The sequence below is a fragment of the Dipteris shenzhenensis genome, chromosome 3 (genome assembly GCF_047967505.1).
Source record: "Dipteris shenzhenensis isolate YYH24624 ecotype China chromosome 3, Dip_SZ_1.0, whole genome shotgun sequence".
Lineage (NCBI taxonomy): Eukaryota > Viridiplantae > Streptophyta > Polypodiopsida > Gleicheniales > Dipteridaceae > Dipteris > Dipteris shenzhenensis.
The window spans coordinates 47,670,447-47,692,767 of record NC_141598.1 but is presented as its reverse complement, the minus strand read 5'-3'; the positions used below and the strand labels follow the sequence as shown (position 1 = coordinate 47,692,767).

At 40.4% G+C, this 22,321-nt stretch overlaps 2 protein-coding genes across 2 annotated transcripts in view; one reads left to right on the top strand and one right to left on the bottom strand.

Moving 5' to 3' along the window:
- Positions 1-22,321, top strand: part of LOC147903908 (protein neprosin-like) — a 65,308-nt gene that overhangs the window by 5,800 nt on the left and 37,187 nt on the right. The window lies entirely within an intron of this gene.
- On the bottom strand, positions 10,951-11,818 carry LOC147903910 (uncharacterized). The gene is made up of 4 exons (XM_087369800.1): positions 11,752-11,818; positions 11,540-11,661; positions 11,170-11,374; positions 10,951-11,039 (listed from the first exon to the last, which is right to left on the bottom strand). Exons 1-4 carry the CDS (start codon positions 11,816-11,818, stop codon positions 10,951-10,953), a joined length of 483 nt encoding a protein of 160 aa, XP_087225926.1.

Genomic DNA, 22,321 nt, shown 5'->3' with positions numbered 1-22,321 from the left:
TTTGTAAAAACTTTGTCCAAAAGTAATGGATCTGGACATTGCAAAGTCCAAAATTAATGAAATGTGTGTTTCCACTAATAAACCCATACATCAATGTAGCCCATTGTCATTTCCACATAATATTCAACCAAATTTAAACACATTCAAACATAGTCACAAACCATAGAATTGACTAACACCCATATGCTTTTAGTTGAGATTAAATACAATTATATAAACTAATAGATTTTTTAAAAATTAGGCATTCCCTCTTTTTACATCATTGCATTTTGAGGAATTTATCAAAATATATAAAAGAATTGAGTTTCTTAGCATAGCATAGTTAGACTTCATTAAATTCTAATAATTGCCCCTTCCATTCAATCCTTGAATTCTGATATTACAACGTTAGCTTCATTTTAAAACTATCAACTTTCCTTTTTTGTGACATCTCCATTGCCCTGTGACCATGGATCTTCATCATCATAATGAGTGATTGGTGTTTGTAAGCTAAGTGCAAAGGGTGTGCATGAGTGAAACGGAGTGCAACTTTGATGGGAAGATACATATTAATGCAATGGCATGAAAGGAAGGAACAACCTATCAAAGAACACCCCTTTTGGTAGGATGCTACTTTGACTAATTCCCCAAGGCATACTGAGTGCAAAAAAATAGCAATCATAATTATCTATAACTAGTTATCCAACTTATGCTCTCATAATCCCTCATCTCAATGCTACAAAGAACTCCACTCTTACCATCTATTTGATAGCCTACCTTGTGTCACACTCATATAAATATTCATTTGAAGCAACCCACAATAGTCATCCATAATACTTGCGCCGTAACGTCTTACATACACTGGTACACCATCCAAATTCATTTCTATACTTAAAGTTCTATTAAAAAATTCAACTTTATGAAAATATCCTTCCCAAACCAAAAGTTTGCTTTTTAGCACTACATTTACTAATAATGCAAAAACAAAGAAACATAATTCTCTATGTTGCAAAAGTCCTAGTAGTATACATCTTTATTTTGAAGAATCCTCATTTAAAAACTTAACTTTTCCTTAGATTGTTAATAATTTAAATCCATGAAAAATTGTATATACATGTGTGTGTGTATCTATATCTGTATATATATCTACACACACACACACACACACGTATGTATGTATGTATGTATGTATGTATGTATATATATATATATATATATATAGTAAAGGTCCATACATGAGATTAATTTACCATGAGAGACCTATAAAATCTCCAAGACTTACTAATGGTGTTAATGAACACCTTTCAGAGTTTTGGAACTCTAAATGGTGATTCCTCATTTGGCGATTTGGTCCGTGTTAGATCGTCGAGGAGCCGTTGGATGTGAATGAGACATCCACGATCCATCTCAACTCCAACCATCGATATCCTACATTTGGATCACAATACAGATCTGCCCTATGGTCCTGGGCTGCCACGTGTCATCCAAAGAGCTCATTCAAGATCTCCCCCAAGGGCCACACACTCCACTTCTGAGGTGCCTCATAATTGCAATCGTGGCCTTTGTATCCCGTGCCCATAGCCACAGACTATTGGTAATTCTGCTCAGGCCATTTGGTGTTGGTGCCATGTACATGGATTTGCACATGCTCCTAGGTCTCCTGTAGACTGTTCTTTGATGCCACATCCTTTGCTCCTCCAGGTGGTGCCACATGTGCCAGATGTCAGACTATGGTTGGGGTCTTGGACCTTGGGCGCCATGCAAATGCGGTAGACATGCCATGTGGCCACCACATGGCTCGATGAGCTTGCAGGGCTGTTGAGTCGACCGAGAAGGAGAGGATTGCTTGGATCTCAAGGCCGGGGGATCCCTTGTCAATAGCTGGACACCGTTACACACCCCCCCTTTCCAACCCCTGCCAAATTTGGGGAAGGGGTGGTGGCTGTTGTAATCTATCATCACTTCTTGGAGCTGCCATAGTGATGTGGTAGACTGCTACAAATTTGAACTCTCAGGTGGAGACCTCCACTTGCAAAGGAAGATTCGATTTGCGACGCATTGGTTTTATCGATCCCAATGGGCGAGAATGGCTTCTAGTTTCTCTACCTCACCTCGATCCACGAGTAGGACTGGCCCACATGGCTTCTGGGATCTTTCGGGATATGTGTCCTCATGCACAGTCTTTGGCATGGACATGTGGAAATTTGGATGCACGTGGTAGTGTGGGGTAGCTCCGGCACATACGCCAAAGTACTGACCCGCCGCCAAATCTTGACAGTTTTGTCGTAGCTCCTAGCCAATCGATCTGTGATTTTGCTTGGGTAAGTGAACTGCTTGGGGTCAATTTTTAGATAGACCTGGTCCCCTTCCTTGTACTCCACGTGGTGCTTCTTATGGTCTCCTTACAGTCATAGTATTTCTTCATCCTCGCTTGTGCCTTTTCAAGGTTCTTGTGCACAATCGCCATCGAGCTACCCATTGTTCATGGAAGGAGCGCCCTATTGGTGATATTGCCACTTTGCTGACCAGAACTACTACATCTTTTGGGGCCATGGGACGGTACCCATAAGCGAGCTGGAATAGTGAAACTCCCATAGTAGAGTATTGCCAGGCTTGTGGCCAAGTTCCCCTACCCGTGTGCAAAGTACTTCGTCCGTAGTCTCTCATGGTCCTAGGCTTTCTGATAGTGGAGGCGATGCAATGCAACCTACACATTTTGTGCCGTGACTAAGGTGGATGTGGTGGGACCAAGAAAGGAAGACCTATTCTGTGGTGACCATATCAGGACGTCGTAGAGCCAAGTTGCGTATGTGTGCCAGACGCTTGGATCAGTGATGGGGATGGGTGACTTATGCTTAGAGAGCAGACTGCAGGCAAAGGTGGGATTTCAATTTCTAACAGGTTGTACAGCTATAATTTTCCTCTAACAATGACACCAATGAGGTCTTTGAAAGCTTCCTATGTGTTGTAGGCTTCTAAGATGAACTTATCTTCAACTAGCATGGAGCACACTATCATAAAGAAAATTTCCCTCATCATCCATTGGGTATAATCTGAAATTTTATTCCAAAAGCCCTCTAGACCAAATCTTTGCATGGGATTTGTTATAGCAAGGTCCTACAAGAATGCAACAAAGTGGTTTTGGACATTGGCTTCTACATTGGTTACAATAAGGTTCTACATGGAAGTGGCACCGCAAATCTAAATACTATGTTTTAGTATGCAATACAACAACATTTTGCATGGATGCAACAAAGAGAGCTTGAATATTATGTTTTGACATTGGATATAGTATAGTCTTGCATGGATTCATAGGGATGTCGGACCTATTTTTTGCCAAAAGTTGGCCCTAGTGTCAGACCTATTTTTTACAAAATTAGGCCCTAGTAGCATGATTTTGGATTTCATGCTTCCAGGCTTGTCTGGTGCTAGAAATTAACCCTATGCACTAGAATTGCCATTGGATCACCTGGGTTCAAGGAAAATCCAAAAAGAAATTGTTCACTGAGAACCGTAAATTTTTAGGTTGGAATATTATCTTCCAATTTTCCACCAAAATATTTATGAGTTGTTGGGTTTTGCTCTGCTAAGCCCTAAACCCTAGTTTTGATTCCCTACCTACTAATTGAAGAGAGAGCATGGACTTGGCATTTAAAATAGAATATACTAAAGTGTATAGATGATATGAAACAAATGATGAAAAGAAACCCTAAACCCTAAACTATTAAAGGTACATACCTTTTTCTACCTCATTGCAAAGGGTATCAACCGTAGTGTACAACTGCAATTCTTTTTCTGGTGGGTCTTGTACTTCTTGTTGACTTGAGGTGCCAGCTTCTTTATCTTTGTCCCCGAACAACGACCTTTGCAAATCCAGGAATTCCTCCTCTGACATTTGGTACTCTAGCTCTAGATCCTTGATTGCTTTCTGTGTGAGACTCGATGGCCTCTAAATCACTAAGGCTAGAGTTATCATAGCATGCTATCTCATTGACTTTTGGATCGACGGGAGCATTGAAGTAAATGACATCCTCATAGGCATCATTTTCTAGCTAGCATAGCACCTCATCCTCTCGAAGACTCGTTTCCTCCATCACTTCTAAGAGGGTAAGGTATTCGTTACCCTCAATAGTGGTTGAATCAATCAATGTGAGGTGTGGGCTTGCTGCTGCCTCATGAGGATTATAGGTGGAGGATGGATATGCACTCGATATGCATGACTCAGATAGGATGATAGGATGACTTGGCTCAACTTGCTCTTTGGCTAGGTCTATCGCATGCTCCTCAGGTTCTATGTCCAGGTTCACCTCGCTCGCTCCATGACTTATGGACAGACTTGCCCCACCACTAGTGGATGTAGAAGGATGCTCGCGCTATTGTTCAACATCCTCATCAAACTTGCTAGTTGTGAAGATAACGGAAAGGGCTACATCTCTCTCTCTATCAAATGAATGGGAGGAGATGTAGCATCCTTGAGGGGAGTAGCGTGCTCACAAAGAGGAGTCTTCTTGAACTTAGCACTCTAGTCAAGAGAACTCAAAATCTCCAATGGGACCCATTGGTGAGGGGAGTTAGCAATCATGACAGATTGCCCATGGATAAGTCTATCAATAAATTGAAGAGAGGGATCATGGGTAGGAGGGAAAGATCTCAAGTGTGATTCAAGACTGAGTGGCTTGTAGGAGATATGGTAAATCTAGTCTACTAAGGCATGAGAATGCGTAGATGAAATCCAACGGTCCAAGGCTTGTCTAGGAGAAGCCATATTATGGGAGGATGCTTGGGAAGACAAAAAAAAAAGGATTCTTGGGACAACAAAGAAGGTTGTGAGAAGTAGGAGTGTGAACAGTGAATGTAAAAATGGCATTTAGTAATGCACTTTATATACAAGGGGACATTACCCTAAAAATAAAAATAAAAACAATAAAATTAAAATTCTCCCCCCCCCCATCTTCCCCCCTCCCCCTTCCTCTCTCCCCCCTGCCCCTTCCCTCTCTCCCTTCCTCTCTCTTCCTCTTTCTATCTTTCTCTCCCTTCCTCCCTACCTCTCCCTCTTTTTTTGTCTCCCTCTCACTCTCCCTATCCAAATGCTTCTCCCTCTCCCTCTCCCTATGTTAAGAGGGACTCTAGGGGGTAGGCTATTAGCCTAGGGTGGTCATTGTCTCTTGAGGCCTTTGCTTCAATCCCTTATTTAGAGCCATAACATTACTTAAACATTTGTTTCTTCTTTGGTAGAGGAGGTACAAAGAGAGGGAGGGACAGCGAGAGGGTTGGAGAGAGAGAGAGAGAGAGAGAGAGAGAGAGAGAGATTAGATTTCAAATTGCTATTTCTTTTTGTTAGAGAGAGAGAGAGAGAGAGAGAGAGAGAGAGAGAGAGAGAGAGAGAGAGAGAGAGAAGAGAGACAGAGAGAGACAGAGAGAGAGAGAGAGAGAGAGAGAGAGAGAGAGAGAGAGAGAGAGAATTTTGAGAAATGATTATTATGTTTATTTATGGTTGGAATGAGAGAGGAAGAGAGATGTTATTAATGATATGGAAATGGGATAGGGACTATGGAGATGGAGAATGATAGATATCGAGGTAGTTTACAATTTATTATATTGAAGAACGTCAAAGATGAGCATGGGGAATGGATTTCTCAACTCTATAGATAATATTTATGGATAACAATGCAACCCACTAATCATGGGTGCTATAAAGTGGCTCGGAAGGATGCAATGGAAATCTCCAAACGAGCTCCAAACATTGGAAGGGAAGGATAAAGGATTTTGAGATATCTCCCAGTAGCAAAACATTAACCTAACTATATATTCAACATGTATTTACCCACGCAGACATATATCTGCATCCACATGTAGGCCTTCTATATCGTAGGTCCAATTGTAAGTATTCCAAAGTAATCTAGTTTCATGCTTCAAATTATTTGCATTTTTCTGGGGCCTTTTTTATGTCTTGTACTTGTTTTATAGATTTGTATCCATCTAGTTACAAAGAGTGGGAGTCTGCAGCATGCATAACTAGGGTGTTGCATGTCCACCAAGTTTAGATCAAGAGTCTTCATAATACAAAAGTCGCACACCATCAGAATGGAAGAAGGACGAGACCTTCTTTTATGACTCAATCTTTAAGCTATCTTCATTATACAAGAATGTGGAGCTCATAGTCCTCAAGGAAGTCTCATTGATCAGATTGAACACATTCAAAGCCATTGACATGTGCATGCATGAGATTAAGCACAACCACCATGAGGTCTTTTGGTGGCATCGATGTTCTCTTATGTGGAGACTTATGTCAAGAAATCCCTACAAAGGACAACTGGATTTTTTTGGAATAATCGACATGGACAAGCAATGTCCCCGGTGACTACAAATTGCAAAATCTCATGAGACTGGAAGACATAGCGTTCATCAACCTCCCCAACAAGATCCGAATCGGTTGCTATACAGAAGCAAATCTGGAACTTCTAAATGATTTGTATCAAATAGAGAGCCACTAAAAAACACACCATCCCACATCTCTTCTATACAAATGCCTCCAAGGAAGATAAGCACAACAACTATGTATTCAACTTCCTCACATCGACTCCACATGTCCTAGAAGCAAAAGACTTCAATCATAAGAGGTGCAGCAAGAGAGTATCCATTCAAGAAGACCCAAAGAACACTGCCAGTTTACACAAAGAACTATGTCTCAAACCAAGAATAATAGTGAAAATATTCTAAGGTAACCTAGACATCAATGATGGCTTGGTTAATGGTGTAGATGGGACATTCAAAGGATCCAACACACATACAAAACCATTCATCTTGCCTGGGTCGCGAGTCCGCTTACCATAAGATAGGAGCAAAAACACACTCCCAAAACGAAATTCTTTACAACACCAACATATCAACACATGGACACCAATCCTTGAAATTAAGCGAGATTTCCAATTAGGCAAGAATCACTTCAACACTGTTTGCTGACAACAATTCCCAATCTAGCCCATAGCAGTAGCAAGATAGTATCCATCATACACAAGGCCTCTCCATGGACAATGTTGCATTTGACCCCATCCAACATCAAGGCCCATGGATTAGTATACACTATATTTCATGCATCCATGATCCCTCAAAACTGTATCTTCTATCAAGAATAAAGCACATACACATAAAGGTGGACCCTCTGGTCATACCAAAAATAGGAAATAAACCAAACCCAATTTCATGAGAATAATCATGGAACACAATCACTCCAAACCCTCACCACAAGATCATTCTTTTTCCACAAACAGGACCTCCTCATTAGCACAAGCATCTGTTACTAATGCAGTAACATTTAGACTGCCACCAACTTTATGAATTGCTCTTTCATATATTTTTACAATATATGCTGAAGTTTTTTCTTTTAGAGACATATCAATACTCTCCAAAAACATTGTTCCCTTCGGAGTAATGCACATTACATTTATCAAGGGTCTGGCCTACTTGCTAGTCCATCCATCAAAAGCAAGAGTGCACCCATATGTAGGAATAAATTCCAATATCTTTTTTTTTCATGCAGTTTGCCACAGTCTGTTTAACTCTATCAAGATGATCCGTATGCATTTTATTATAATCTGGCAAAACAAATCCTAGTCTAGCACATGACTTTACGGTATTACAAAATGTCTCATCTCTCATGACATTGAATGGTAGACCATTTTTTACAAATGCTTTGTCCATCTTAAGTGCTCTTCATGCACTTGTTGTCAAAGAAAACTGTCCTCCATAGATGATTGTTCTCCCCTTTTTCTCTTCTTTACATGACAGACATTAGTCACATCAAAACTCACCTGCAACCCGCTTGCTAGGAAATCTACATCACCTTCATTTATTGATACACCACTCACATTTATTGGTGCTTCTCCTTCAACAGTCTCATCAACCTTAGTGCTCATATTAGGACTTGGACGATTCCTTATCAGGGTTAGATTAACTACTTTTTTCACTTTCTCTAAATACGATTTGCATAACAGAAGAACATTAGATGGAGTGCATGGGAGTGCATGATCAAGCATCAACATCATTGCCAATTTTGAGAAAATGTTGCTTGATGCAATTAGAACCGCCCGTGAACTTATGTCCACAATATTTACACTGCACGAAAGAGATCGAGGCATGCACTCGTATCTCCGTCACATAATGACCAGATATTGCCGTGCACCATGCTTTTGAAGTTTCCTAAAAAAAAATCCAAAAATATTAATTTGTGTATGCAATAGAAACATACTGCAATACATATTTCGTCGAAAGCAACACATATACTTTTAAAAACACTTTCAAGAATGCAATATATTAATTGTCATTCATTCAAATATCATTATCAAAAAACAAGATTATTTTCATTCATCAATAATTATATTTCATTCACATTAGATTATATCCTCACTAGGATATAATAATTCATTTTTTAACATTTTTTTAAAAGAATATAAAATATTCGTTCAAAAAAAGTATAAATGCAAATTGTATTTCATTCATTCACAAAATGGACTCATATTCTATTGAAAGAATATACTCAAATTGTAAATGATTCATTCACATTCTATTGCAAGAATATTACATATTCATTCAAAAGAAAGTGTAAGAATGAGTAATGAAAATTGAAAGACCACAATTCATATTCTTTTGAAAGAATATACTCAAACTGTAAATCATTCATTCACATTCTATTGAAAGAATATTAAATATTCATTCAAAAGAAAGTGTAAGAATGAGTAATGAAAATTGAGAGACATGGATTCATTTCTACTGAAAGAATATACTCAAACTATAAATCATTCATCCACATTCTATTGAAAGAATATTAAATATTCATTCAAAAGAAAGTGTAAGAATGAGTAATGAAAATTGAGAAACAAATAGGAAATGAACTAAACCCAATTTCATGAGAATAATCATGGAACACAATCACTCCAAACGCTCACCACAAGATCACTCCTTTCCCACAAAAAGGACCTCCTCAATAGCATAAGCATCCTCGATGCCATAGTGCTATGTCTCGAAGAAACACATATGCATGCAAATAATTAAATAGCTTTAACAAGATTTCAAATGATCTCATCAAATTCAGGGCTAGGGATCACAACATGCTACAAACATACACTCACCTTAATGAATCAAGTCTCCTCCTATGAGACTAGCTCTGAATGCTTACTAGCCACATGTGTGTGTGTGTGTGTGTGTGTGTGTGTGTGTAGATGCATGTATGGATATATGCATGCTTGTGTTTTCCAATAAAAGGACACATCCTAAATCATATATCATAGATGATATGTGAGCTCTCAGGACTTGTATGAATTATTCAAAATTTGTAATTGTTTATAGAAATCGCATATAACAAATTGTGACCATGGAGGAATTGGAATTTATGACACATGTAAACATTTTAACTTTTTTGTTTTGAACTTACAATTACATAACCAAAAAATATGATAATGAAAAGGTTTGTATATCAAGAGTATTTCTTATTGAATGTACTAGATGAACCATCATGCTTGCTAGCAGACAAGGTGAATCCAAGGAGATGAATTGAAGTATATCATATGATACCAATAGTAAGTGTTACGGGTCTAGTGAATATGATTTTCTATTACCGAGTATTGCAACACCTTAAGATTAAATATTGTGGACATTTTGCAACAAAATGACATTGTTTTTGCATCCATCAATACCGTTTGCTACTTTGCATCCATTATTAGGGTCCTACTGCCAAACCAGAATGGCACTAAGTCAAAAACATCCACTGGAGTAATAGCCTTTTTCAAAATTTGAGCTTGTGTTAATACAACAAGAATTTAGTCTCCAACTATCATTGTTGCAAATCCTTATACGCTCATTATAAGAGAAAATCAACAAAATTAAATTTCTATTGCCTCAAGATGTTTTAGATGGAAACTAATAGCATGCCACTCTCTCTCTCTCTCTATAGACACACATGTACATGCGTACATAGACACATGTTCGCATGCACATGCATGTGCATGCGCATGCACGTGCACACGTGCGCACACGCACATACACACATACACACACACTTATCTGCATTCATATTAACTCTCACACACACATACATATACACATATACAGTCATGTATACTAATTAGGAGAATAAATGTGTTAATTGTGTGAATTGACTATCCCCCTTCTTACATAAGAGTAGGATTGCTCTTACTCTACCCTTTTTTTAAACAAGATGAGTTATATTCATTTGTCTTGCCATGAGGAAAAAAAGAAATATAATTTAATAATCATGGTGGTGATATTTGGAGCACAACTAATTATCTTGAGTTACTGGTTGTGTAGATGAGAGAATGATCAAACCAATAGATAATTTTTGTTCCTCTTATTGTGTTGATGTTTTGTGGTTTGTCCAGGTAGGATCCATGGATCATTGTTGGAGTATCGATAAGTTGTTCCATTCTATGTTTACTCATGAATTGAAGAAGTTTCATCATGTTTGTGGATGTGTTCTTGTAATTGATGTTGAAGTCCCCTATAATAAATTTATCAGATGTGTAGGAACGATGTAGAGAGCTTGTTCTACTTGTTGGAGTAGTGTCTTTGTCATGGCATTTGACTATTAATTATGGAGAGGAATTTAGATTCTTCTTGCTACAATATATATATATATATATATATATATATATATAGAGAGAGAGAGAGAGAGAGAGAGAGAGAGAGAGAGAGAGGATGCATGCACAAGAGTACACACATACATGGAGGGGGGGGGAGAGAGAGAGAGAGAGAGAGAGATTTATTATTATTTGCAATGAAGACCTCATGGGTACGTGATGTCAAATACAAAGTACAAAAATTACAAATAGAATGAGTACTACTAAAGAAGCGCCTAGAGCTCTCTTAAGTGTTGGAGAAACGTTGTATAGCATACTCCAATGACGTTAGACTCTTTTATTAAGCACCTTAGAAGAGATTCATTAAATCTAACTCGAGCTAACAAGGTGAAGCTGCAGGTTCCCAAGCATAGAGCACTCTTCTAGAATCACCTTCATGGGCTTTGCAGAGCTCAACCAATGATGCACCTGCGCCATTTCCAAATTTGTCATATTCAAGTTCATGAAAAAACTTTGTACAGGATTTCAAAAACGTTAAAGTGGTGAAGTGTTAGACCTAAGTGACAAAGAAATCTTAGCCAAGGACTTACAAACTCACCTTCGTCTGCAGACAGCGTGGTGTAGAGGTCAACAATGCTGGGACAGTTGCCTTGGCACTCAGCAGAGCAAAGAGCTCGGGTAAAACTGCTTTCGTGAAGTGCATCGGAGGACATGCCCACGGACATCCCGTCGAGTCCGCAATATTTCACACAATCGCGTTTTTCGATCCACTCCGCAAAACGTTCTGCTACGACCATGGATGTCTGCAACGAAAACAATTAACGATCGACTTAGCTCCCTCACGCCAGGAGAGTTCCGGAATTTTGTGATCCTAAACTTATCCCCGGCAAGGTCCCGAAGAACCCCAACGTCGAGCGTATTCTCGCTATAAAGTTCCCAAAGTCTAAAAACGCTAGCACAGGAATTACCTGGCATTCATATTCAATATCCTGATTCCCCACTATTCTTTTCTCGAGTATGCAGCGCGCTCCATTCGAGGCCACCGCAAAGGCACAACGATCAACTGGAAGATCTTCGCACTGCAGCTTGCCTGTTCAGCAGACTCCAAGATTACATGAAAGCTTGTAAGAGGGATTCAGTCAAGCTTTGCAATGATGAAACATCGAGCTGCTGTAATTACCTGAAACCAACAGGAAACCTGCGGACAGGATCGCGACGAAAAGGTAAAGACGTGTGGCGTGGGCCATGTCGTTGGAGGTTCTGCAATTCAGAGACGCATGCAATGCAAAAAGGTTTGAAGAACCGTCTCCGCTTCTCTTTTACTCACTGATCCAGGCTTAAGGTCAGTCGTCCTAGACTTTCTCTTTAACGCAGAAACTCCCTCTCACTCTGATCTATCGCATGGAGGCAGGGGGGACGGGATGCAATGAACAAGAGGCGATACGATAATTGGCGAAGGAGTGTAGAAATGCGTGATTAAGGTTACGTACCTACTAAAGGATGTTGCAGAGTGCGAAATTTACAGATAGAGAGACAAGGTGGTAGAGAGGCACAGGCTATTCTTATACAAAGCTGTGGTGTGTGGGTTGCTACGTTATACGAATAGAATTGGCCAAAGCTTGTCATCAGCCGACCATTTTTCACAAGAGATTCCCTAACCCTTTAGAGTGACCTCCCAACCTCCCTAGGAATCCTCTCCCTTTGTTTGGCATTTTCAAATGCCTTTCAAGTGCAAGCTACCTTTCAAGACGAAGTTTTTACATGAGATACCCTCTCTTAACCTTTCCCTTTAGGATTCCCCTCTTAGTGGTTCCACAAGTGATAAGGAAAGCAAAGAGGGAGGGTTTTCCCAAGAAAGGATCATTGGGATTAGTAGGGCGAGATTAGTAGGATCATTGGGATTAGTAGGTCGAGAGCTTGTATCCCAATCATTTCGGCTCGAAAAGCCCAACCTCTACACATTTGAGCATGTGGAGGTTCATCAAAACATGTGGCTCATGTAGTGTAACACCAACAATAGGACACAAGTGGTGTGGGCAGAGGGCCACATCAACAATAATAGAATTAAACTTTTAAGGAAACTTGGAACAATGACTTTTTAGTACCAAAGCAATTAAGAATAAAGACTTCGACTTTTAAATCCATATGATTGTCAAAGAGTAATTTACAATTAGTATTAACTAATTATATAGATATACAAATTACACTTTTGAATAGTGCATTTAATGCAATGATTGCAAAAACTTTTACTTTTAACAAGAGGTTTATTTATTAAATTTGAGAAGAGGTTTAAACTTCCTAGGATCTGGTGTGAAACTACTTAAGTAATCATATGCAACCACTTGTTCAAACATATTTTATTTTAGGCAGTTTGTAGCTATCTTCCCCCCTCCTTGTAAACTATATCGAATTGAATTCCAAATGTGGGAGTATTATATGGTTTCCTATGAAGTGACCCCCTTTGCCATCATGGTTGCTAAGATCATTGAAATGTACTTGTTCATTGTCCATGGGAGTTATCAAGTACCTATTGATGCATAGGGCATAACATAATGCTTCCACCTTCTTTTGCTTTTAGAGAGAGAGAGAGACCTTTTTTTTCCATACTCTTAATTTAGAACATCGTTTGTTTAACAAATATGTAGCATCCATTGAGAACGACATTTTCATAATATGGTAGCATATGAATACTCATGGTCTTAATATCCTATATTTTAAGAATTCACTTTCAACAACACTTCTTTGAATAGCAAATTTTTGCAAAAATTATTTCAAATATATATGTTTAATTCACACCCTTGGATTAAGATATTTTTGGTTTACGTGTTTAACTATGGATACATTCGTCAAAGTAAGAAAACAAGTCTAGTATCTGATGATATCATGGTTCTAAAAGATTGAATTGCTTTCCCTCTTAGAGGTCATATTTCAATTTGTTGGTAGTCAAAGTTCTTCATTTTACCTCATTGAAATGTGAGTTCTTCATATGTCCTCATTGAATGTGTAGTTCATTGGATATTGTACCTATGAATTGTGGTCACTTTGAGAACCATTTGCACTTGGCTCTTTTTGCACAACCATCCATATGAGAAGACATGCAAGATTCCTAAATTACAATAGCTAGTCATGGTCCATGGGCAAAGCCTCTAGAAGGTAATGTCAATGTTTTGATAATTGTCATCAACACCAAATGGTTTAAGAGAAATGTCATCGCATGCATTGTTGCATATTACTTCTAGCTAAGATAAAGATTTTAGTGTTTCCTTTGCCAAGGCATTATTACAAGGTCCATTCTTTATCCTTACATATAAGTATCATGACCACTCTTCATTACAAGGTCCATTCTTTATCATTAAATGTTTTAAGATCACTCGATGATCTAAAACCTATGAAAACTATTAGTTTGGGCCTTTTTAAAATCGTATTGACTATGCAATATCATAATCTTTTTTAACTTGAATGCATATGTCTCTGTGTCTCTTCCTCTTTCCCTCCCCTTCCTTCCTTGTTAAGTATAGTACATATTGCACTATTGTATAGAGGACTATAAGGGCATATGGACAATCCCCACCCCTAGCCCTAGGGCATACATATGTATATATCCTTCATCATGTTCATAATTCATTCAATGTACAATTAGATATTGTGTGGTCTCCTCTCTCCTCTATTTTCTCAACCTAGTGCACTCCCCTATTATGTATAGTTACAAACAACTTTCTACTCTATTTTTGCCACCTAGAACCAAATCCCATGGTATCTGTGCTTGCATCCTTTGTAGCATTTCTTGTGCTCACCAAATAGCCTAGGGTAATATGCTTTTGTGTTTTACAACACCTTGATTTGAGCTTCCAATCTCAAGACATCATGTTTCAAATCATTCACCTTCTTGTGTTCCAAGATTTCTATCACTTTGATAGTTTAGTCAAATAGTTGAGGAGAGATTTCCCTTCCTAGTATTTATAGAAGACCTCAGATGGAGAACTCCCTCCTTGTGCACTCTATGCATAGTGTGTTGTGGTTATGAGATACACTATTGGCCCCTGTACAAGTTACCTTGATCACATCACACAAATGACCTCCTCAAGCTCCATCACCTCATTTTCCAGTGCCACCAATGATTTATAGCATGCTATCAATTCTCGTGTCTATCCACAACAAACATGTATTAAGTATAGCTAAGTCTCCCTTAGGCTTTGAATAGAGCCTGCCAATTAGTGCGACCCCCGACATTTCTACTTCTATTGCATGCATCTTGCATTTGCCACATCATACACAATAGCTATTTTCATCCTTGACTATTCTTGTTCCACCACATCTTTTTCTCCCACCTCCATGTAGTCTACTTCACCTCGGGTACTTAGCTAGGATAGTGTTGAAATCTCTATTGTCAACTCAAAAATTTTGTGCCACACCTTAGCCTCATAGAAAAGAAATCATGCCCCTACCATCATCTTGGCTCTACTCTACAATTCTTCTGCTTTCCACTCTTCAATACTTGTGAAGCATGGAGGCCCCAAGCCTGATCTACATCGAGCTACTCAAACTATACCAAAAGTCCTACCTCATCAGTGCATCTCTCAAAGACTTACCTCAAAAATGTTATTATCACTAGTGCATCCATCAACTCGTCCACTATCCCATGTGTCATGCTACCACATGGTGTTGTGCTTTACTCCCTATCAACTAGCCTACACTCTTCTCATCAACCACCTAACCAGTATCCATGTGTTTCTTGATTTTCATGTGGCAACTCTACTTCAATCAACCTAGATAGGCCAGTATGTCACTATGGTAGATAATATAATTATAAATGTAGTTAACTACAAACAAGAACTATAGATAGGCCAGTCTGTCACTATAGCAGATAATATAATTGTAAATGTAGCTAGCTACAAATAAGAACTATATTCAGAGCACTTTGACCCTAGAATAGGAGTTTGACAATCTGATAGTCACTCAAACAATGTATCCAATCCACCATCAATCCACATCACACTATAATCAATAGTCGATTATAGCCAACGGTCAAATTATCTATCATCAATCATGTAATTAGTGCCACATCAACAATTTTCCATATTACCACCATACATAGCACCACCTTAGCACAATGTGGTATACAAGCACTCTCTTTTTGTATCTTATGCCCACACTATGCCATATCATTTTCCTTAGCACTGCTTTAGGACGAACTTTCGTAATTTTTAAAATAGCCACAAATTTTGATTCTAAAGGAATTTGGATGAGTTTAAAAAAGTAAAAATTGATTAGCAAATATGGTTTATAAAATTTCTAACATTTTACATAGTGAAACTCACATAGCTTCGTCATCAAAACCAATCCTAATTCATTTGTAGCCTCTTTAAACCTTCACATAAAAAGAATGAAGAAAAGAAACCATTTGTTGCATTTCTCATTTTGACATTTTGTAGACTAGCACATCTTTAAAGAAAGTTTGGTGTCAGTTACTATTGTGAATTTCCATGCTTAACTATGGAATGTTTGTCCACATGAAAGAAAAACGTTGGTGGATTTTTTGCTTGATCAAATGATGAGCTAAGCATATGGATTTATCATAATATTAGCATTTGATGGAGCATCCTTGGAGCATCTAACGGGCCAAGAAATGAAGGGTTGATTGGGATGGTGATCTACACACCTTTAGGACACACCACAATCATGGGAGATGTGATGGGTTATGGATACACTTGCAACATGATGAGTGGAGAGCCTTGATTATACTATACTCATACTATACAACTTTGAAGGTTCATGTTGTAATAGTGCTCATTGTACCTATAAATGAGCTCATTTTCAACTTGAAAAACATCTTTTATATTTTCTTACATTTGGCCAAGGAAAATGCTAATCTTTATTTTTAACGATGGAACAAATCAAAGTGGCTAAATATCTATTCTAGGACTTATCTCTAAGGCAGGCCTTTGCGGATCTATCATGTTTATATGATTGGTATAACTAGACATAGGGCCATGGGAGGGCCATGGTAACTATGGTAGTCTAGGAAAAATATTGTGTCAATTCCAAATTTTGCAGTTGAAAGGCACACTAACGAATGCACCTACTATACTAAGTCACTATTTCCTTATAGTCATAGTAGGCTTAACACCCATCGATTGAAATCTCAAATAAGAATTATGCTTAGATATAGTAAATCTAAATTAGGCATGTCAAATAAGAATTATGCTTAGGTATAGGACATCTATAGTATGCATCTCTCACGAGGGCTCACGAGAAATAGCCTATAGGATGCATGTTTTGGCTAACTGTGGTTGTAGATACTAGAGTGATGAACATGCTTGCTAGTGGTGGTCGATTTGATGGCCTTTGAGTATGAAAAAGATGCATTCTCAAGGTCTATCAGTGATTGTGGGCTCAAAAATGATGAAGACACAAGATCATGTCTTATCAATGGTTGTGGTTGTGGGAAAAGATGGAGGAGAAGACTTAACTTTTCAATAGTAATGGAGCCTCTGCATTTTAAAGCTTGAATGAGCTTGGCATGCAAGAGTTTCCACATGTTGAAAAATATTTTGATGGCATGAAAGAATATTTCAAACTATATTTTGTGGAATATATTCATGGAATCTAATTAAAAAGTCACAAACCAATCTATAGTGGTTTGGAAATAGAGTTCAAATTGGCAATCCTAGGAATCGTATGCAAGGTTTATCTACGATGCTTCAAGACCAAACCCATGCACTCTCGCATATAATTTTCATTAAACTCCCAATTTGGCGGGTTAGGGTATTTTTGTTTTAATTCATCGATGATCGCCTGCTTCTTTTGGTCATCTTGATACCACCAATCGGTAGCAATGCCGCTCTTGAAGTGATGGCTCATCAACTGCCTCATGGTTGCCATCACTGCTTTGCCCTTTCTATCGTCTATTATCTCTCCGACAGCTGTGATTTGATAGGAGAGGTCCTCATCTGGGTAAGGAGGACTGATGGTAGTGGCAGAATCAGAGCGAGTGGAAGCTGTGCGAGCGCTTTCGGAGCGAGGATTCCGGAGCGAGGAGTAGTAGTGGGAGTAGGAGAGGGCAAGGGACCTGACTGAAATTGTGTCTCGGGACCAAGTGGAGACTTGTAGGGATGTGAGTGTGCTGACTCATCTACATCTCCCAAGTCAGTACAACATAAGAGACCTCTCCTACTTTTCCTTCCCTTACGATAGGCACGCGCAGGTGATGACCCCTCGGTCGAAGGGGCACGAGGGGACGGCTAGGCAGTAGGTCCAGCCGTCGGTGTAGGAGAGGAAATGGTTGAGGTCCTTTGAGATAGCAGAGAGAAGAATCTCACTACCTCCTCATCGGTTATCTACGCGACAAACTCGTCAGGACTCCTGACAAAGCCATGTGCTACTAGCAAAGGAGTTCCCCGAGGGGTAGTCGCAGTGCTAGGTTCAAGAGGAGTCGGACCAAGGGTAGTCACAGTGCTATGTCCGAGAGGAGTCGGACAAGGGGTAGTCCCCTCAAGTGTCGCCTGAGAGGAATCAAAGTCCTCTGGAGGGAAGTAGCAAGCTAAGGGTGTCCACTTTTTGTTCACTCCCCAATCCTTAGGAGGTGGAAAAACAAGCTTTTTAGCACACAAAAATGCAAATCTCATCTACTTCCCTATGGATCTAGTCTTTGAAGTCTTCTGACACAACATCACACTTGCTATTGTGCACAAAATCGTATAGTCTAATCGAAAATTCGATGCACATACAAAAAATTTCTTTGTGTCACACGGCATGGTTCCAGGGTGGTCGCGTTTGTCACGAACAAAGAGTGTCATATTAAATTCTAAATTTCTCACTCATTTTAGATTAAATGTTATTGAAACTTTGTAAGTGGTCTCTTTGCATTATGTAGAGCTTAACTTGATTTATTGGTAATTTTTTGAATGATTTATCTAATTATAAATAATTATTTATAATAAATAAAGTCATAAAATACATGCATTTTTGTAGCACACCACATTTTTTTAGTATTTTGAATAATTAAGCGAATCCAATTCAGTGGAAGGTTAGTAGGCAATAAGGGTGTGTGGTTGAATCATCATATCCCAAATCCAACGGTTAGATTTAGGAAGATTGAAGTTTAATTTTTACTTTTACTCCTGAGAGGATCAACAAATAATATTAAAAATAAATCTAGTAATTCTCAAACATGACCAAACATTTCAAAAATGTCAATATTTTTAGTCCTCTACATGATGAATAAGAGGAAAAATTTTTGGTTAAATTTGAGTAAGGGAAATGTACGATATGGCCTCCAAGAGTGAAATCTCCCTTTTGTGGGGGAAAAAGGGCCACCCAAGCCTAATACCAAGACAAGGTAGGCTTGGTATTAGGCTTGGTGAGGTAGGCTAGGAGCATCACCGACCCTAGTGGCAAGCCTTTGGAGTGTGCATGCTGCCCATGCGGAAGGCTGAGTCATCAAAACCATGCCACGTTGTTAGACCACGTGGTGCCATGTCATCAAGGAGATGTGACATCACTCCTTGCCATGTCACCTTACATTGCCACACGTGCTGCCACATGTGCCACCTCATCATTCCACATCATGAGCCATGTCATCACACCTTGCCACCTTGGCATACCTCGTCAACCTTGCCACGTCACCAATCCCTCCACCTCAATTTGTCATGTCAATCTACCACCTCATGAATGCCAACTCATCATGCCACATCACCTTTCCACGACATGGAAGAGACTATATTGCCACATCATGACCATGCATGGTGCCACATCAGCCACATGTATACACATCACGATGTGCGAGGCATAGAATACCTCGATCGAGGTATATGACCTGCGTGAGGCATACAATACCTCGATCGCGGTATATGACCGACGGGAATGTGCTATGACCGAGGGGTACCTCGATCGAGGTTTATACTTGCGTGATGCATCATATACCTCGATCAAGGTATATGATCTGGGCATAGCATACCTCGATCGAGGTATTTGAAGGTAAAAAACTTAGCCAATTAGTTTCAATCTTAGCACCTCTCCACCAATAATAATGAAGAGCAATCTAAGAGCAATCTAGTGGATGAGTTGAGGCTCTCTATAAGACACCACGTTTTGGTTCATTTCACCCATTCTTGCCTCCTCATCACTTTGTCACACCTTCCATCCTACTTTCATTGAGAATGGGTTCTCAAAGCCGTAGAGCTAGTAGACGTGAAAGATGTAGGAACCCCCCCCCAAATCTCATTGACAAGGAGCGCAAGCGGAAGGCTCGTGAGTGCAAGAGAGCCTCTAGAGCTAGAGCTCGCGCTGCCACCACTAATCCACCTCCACCTCTACCTCTACATCCCACCTCCACCTCCACCCCCACCTCCACCTCCACCCCCACCCCCACCCCCACCTCCATTGTCCCCCCATCCTCATCCACTCCCCTACCTCTAGCCTTCGCCCTTCCCCTAGCCACCTACATTTTGGCCTCCACCTCTACCTCTTCCCCCTCCACCCTCCCCCCTCCCCCTCCCCCTCCCCCTCCCCCTGCTCCCCTTGGCGCCTCCCTTCCCCCGTCCACCCTACCATCTCCCATTGATCCCCTTGCACCAACTTGCAGTAGTAGTGTTGCTTCACGACGTGACTTGCCGAAGTCCACTATCCGTCGTCGTACTAGCAAGATTGTGCAGTCTTTTTTTTGTGACCTCATGCTAGCTTCGTAGTCTTCTCTTCTCACGTCCCTGATTGATCACCCTAACTTGGTAGAGTGTAGGAGGCTTGCTGGTCTTGGGCACGTAGAGATAGGGTTGTATCTAGCGAGGTCCTTAGCAGTGTTCGACGTTCCTATGCTTCTATTAAGCATAGGAACTCCAGTGATGCCTTGGCAGCACGTCGTGCTATTGTGGCTGCCATTAGGAGACCTCATATGATAGGCCATGTGCGTACCGCTTCACGTCTTCTTTAGATTGCACCGCGCACATTGCGAGCAAGCATTGCGAGCAGGCATCATTAGGAGGCAGAGTCTAGAGGATAGTGAGACTGATGCTCTTTGGGCTTTGAGTGGTCGTGCACCTCGCAGCGATCGATTGTGGATGATTCCACTAGGTCCTTCATACAATAGTTTTGGGAGGAGCATTGCAGAGCATCCCCGGTGTTCAAGAATGCATTGTGGAAGAGGGTGTCACGCGGTGTGTACATTGAGCATGGTGCATGTTTTTTGGAGTGTACCTAGACTGAGTTGCACTCAGTTTGTAGAGGCGCACCCGGAGTTCAAGATTGGGCAGAGGTCATTTGAGCGATGCAGGCCATGGTTTGTGCGATGCTCTCAGGAGCATGACACATGTTGTTGTTGCTACCATGTGGATTTTGGATTGATGTATGACGTATTCCGTTCCCTTGATGGTCATAGGGGAGTGGTTCCTACTAGCCCTCGCAACTTCATTCATTCCATATTGTGTACACGAGATGGTGATGCTTTATTCCACTCCCTTGATTGTGTGGAAGGCACGTGTACTTTGTGTGGTGACTTTGCTAGAGTACCACGAGTTGCACTAGATACTTGTGATGTGCAGATGGTTCGCTGGCAGTAGTATGAGTACATTACCTTGACATTAGATGGTGGTGCACAGTCGAGGAGGTTGCAGCTTGTGGGGAAGGAGACACCACGTGTTGTATTCATTCACAGTTTTCGAGGGAAGCTGTACCGCTACATACGCCACTCGCACACTGCGAAATGGGAGGATCGTCAGTTCCGTGCATGTTTGAGGACATTTCCTATAGGGGTGGTTGTCTCAGTGGTGGACTTTGCGGAGAATTACACCTTCGCACCACAGCATGAGATCCAATTGGAGTATTATTTCTCCGAACAGGTGACATGTGATTAAGTATTGATTTTTTCCCCGCCTCATTATATTGAATTATTTCAATAGTCATATTTTTTTTCAATGCCATATTGCAGGTTGCTATATTTGTGCACATTAGCTATCGTCATGCACAGGCTCATGTGGATGGCATTGATAGCACCATGGACTCACGCATCATTGTGCGAGAGTATCACTTCTACATTAGTGATGATCGATCGCATGATGCCCATTTTGTGTAGCATTGCTTCACTTTGCATGATAGTTTCTTGAGGGATCATGGTGTCACATGGCAGTGGTGCTGGATCTGGTCAGACGGCTGCGGTGGTCAGTTCAAATCCGCTAGACAGTTTTATTGGTTCTGCAGATGGCACTGTGAGACAGGCATTCCGATCACATGGAGCTACTTCGAGACAGGGCACGGTAAGGGAGAGCACGATGGTGCAGGTGCTTGCATGAAGCGTGCTTTGCGTCGATACCAGTTGCGTCACAGTGCCGATCGCTTCAAGGATGCACATGATGTGGTGCGGTGGTGCAGCCAGCACTTATCCACTAGTGTTATCTCCTCGTTTCAGTCGCGTGACGATAGGGTGGTGAGCCGGTATTTTTGGTGCGTGGACATTGGGAGTCTTGATCGGTCTAGGCCTTTTGATTGTCGTTCTGTGCCTAGCACTCTTGATTTCCATTCCATCAGGAGCGTAGGTGAGTCTCACCCCACGATCTTTTCTCGACGGTTTGCATGTTTTTGCTCTGCATGCATTGATGATGATTGGGGAGGGTGCTCCATGATACCATGGGTATGACGAGTGCTTTCTCCCTTCCAACCTTGGGAGGAGGTACATGATGATCAGGATGCGGGATTCAGTTCCTCTAGAGATTATGACCAGCTTACAGATATTTTGCGTATTGGTGATATCTTTGCGGTTA

Coding starts and splice junctions, on each gene's coding strand:
- LOC147903910 (XM_087369800.1), bottom strand. CDS start 11,818: ATGGCCCACGCCACACGTCTTTACCTTTTCGTCGCGATCCTGTCCGCA. Junction 11,662..11,751: donor AGGTTTCCTGTTGGTTTCAG/GTAATTACAGCA, acceptor TCTGCTGAACAG/GCAAGCTGCAGTGCGAAGAT. Junction 11,375..11,539: donor ATATTGAATATGAATGCCAG/GTAATTCCTGTG, acceptor TTTTCGTTGCAG/ACATCCATGGTCGTAGCAGA.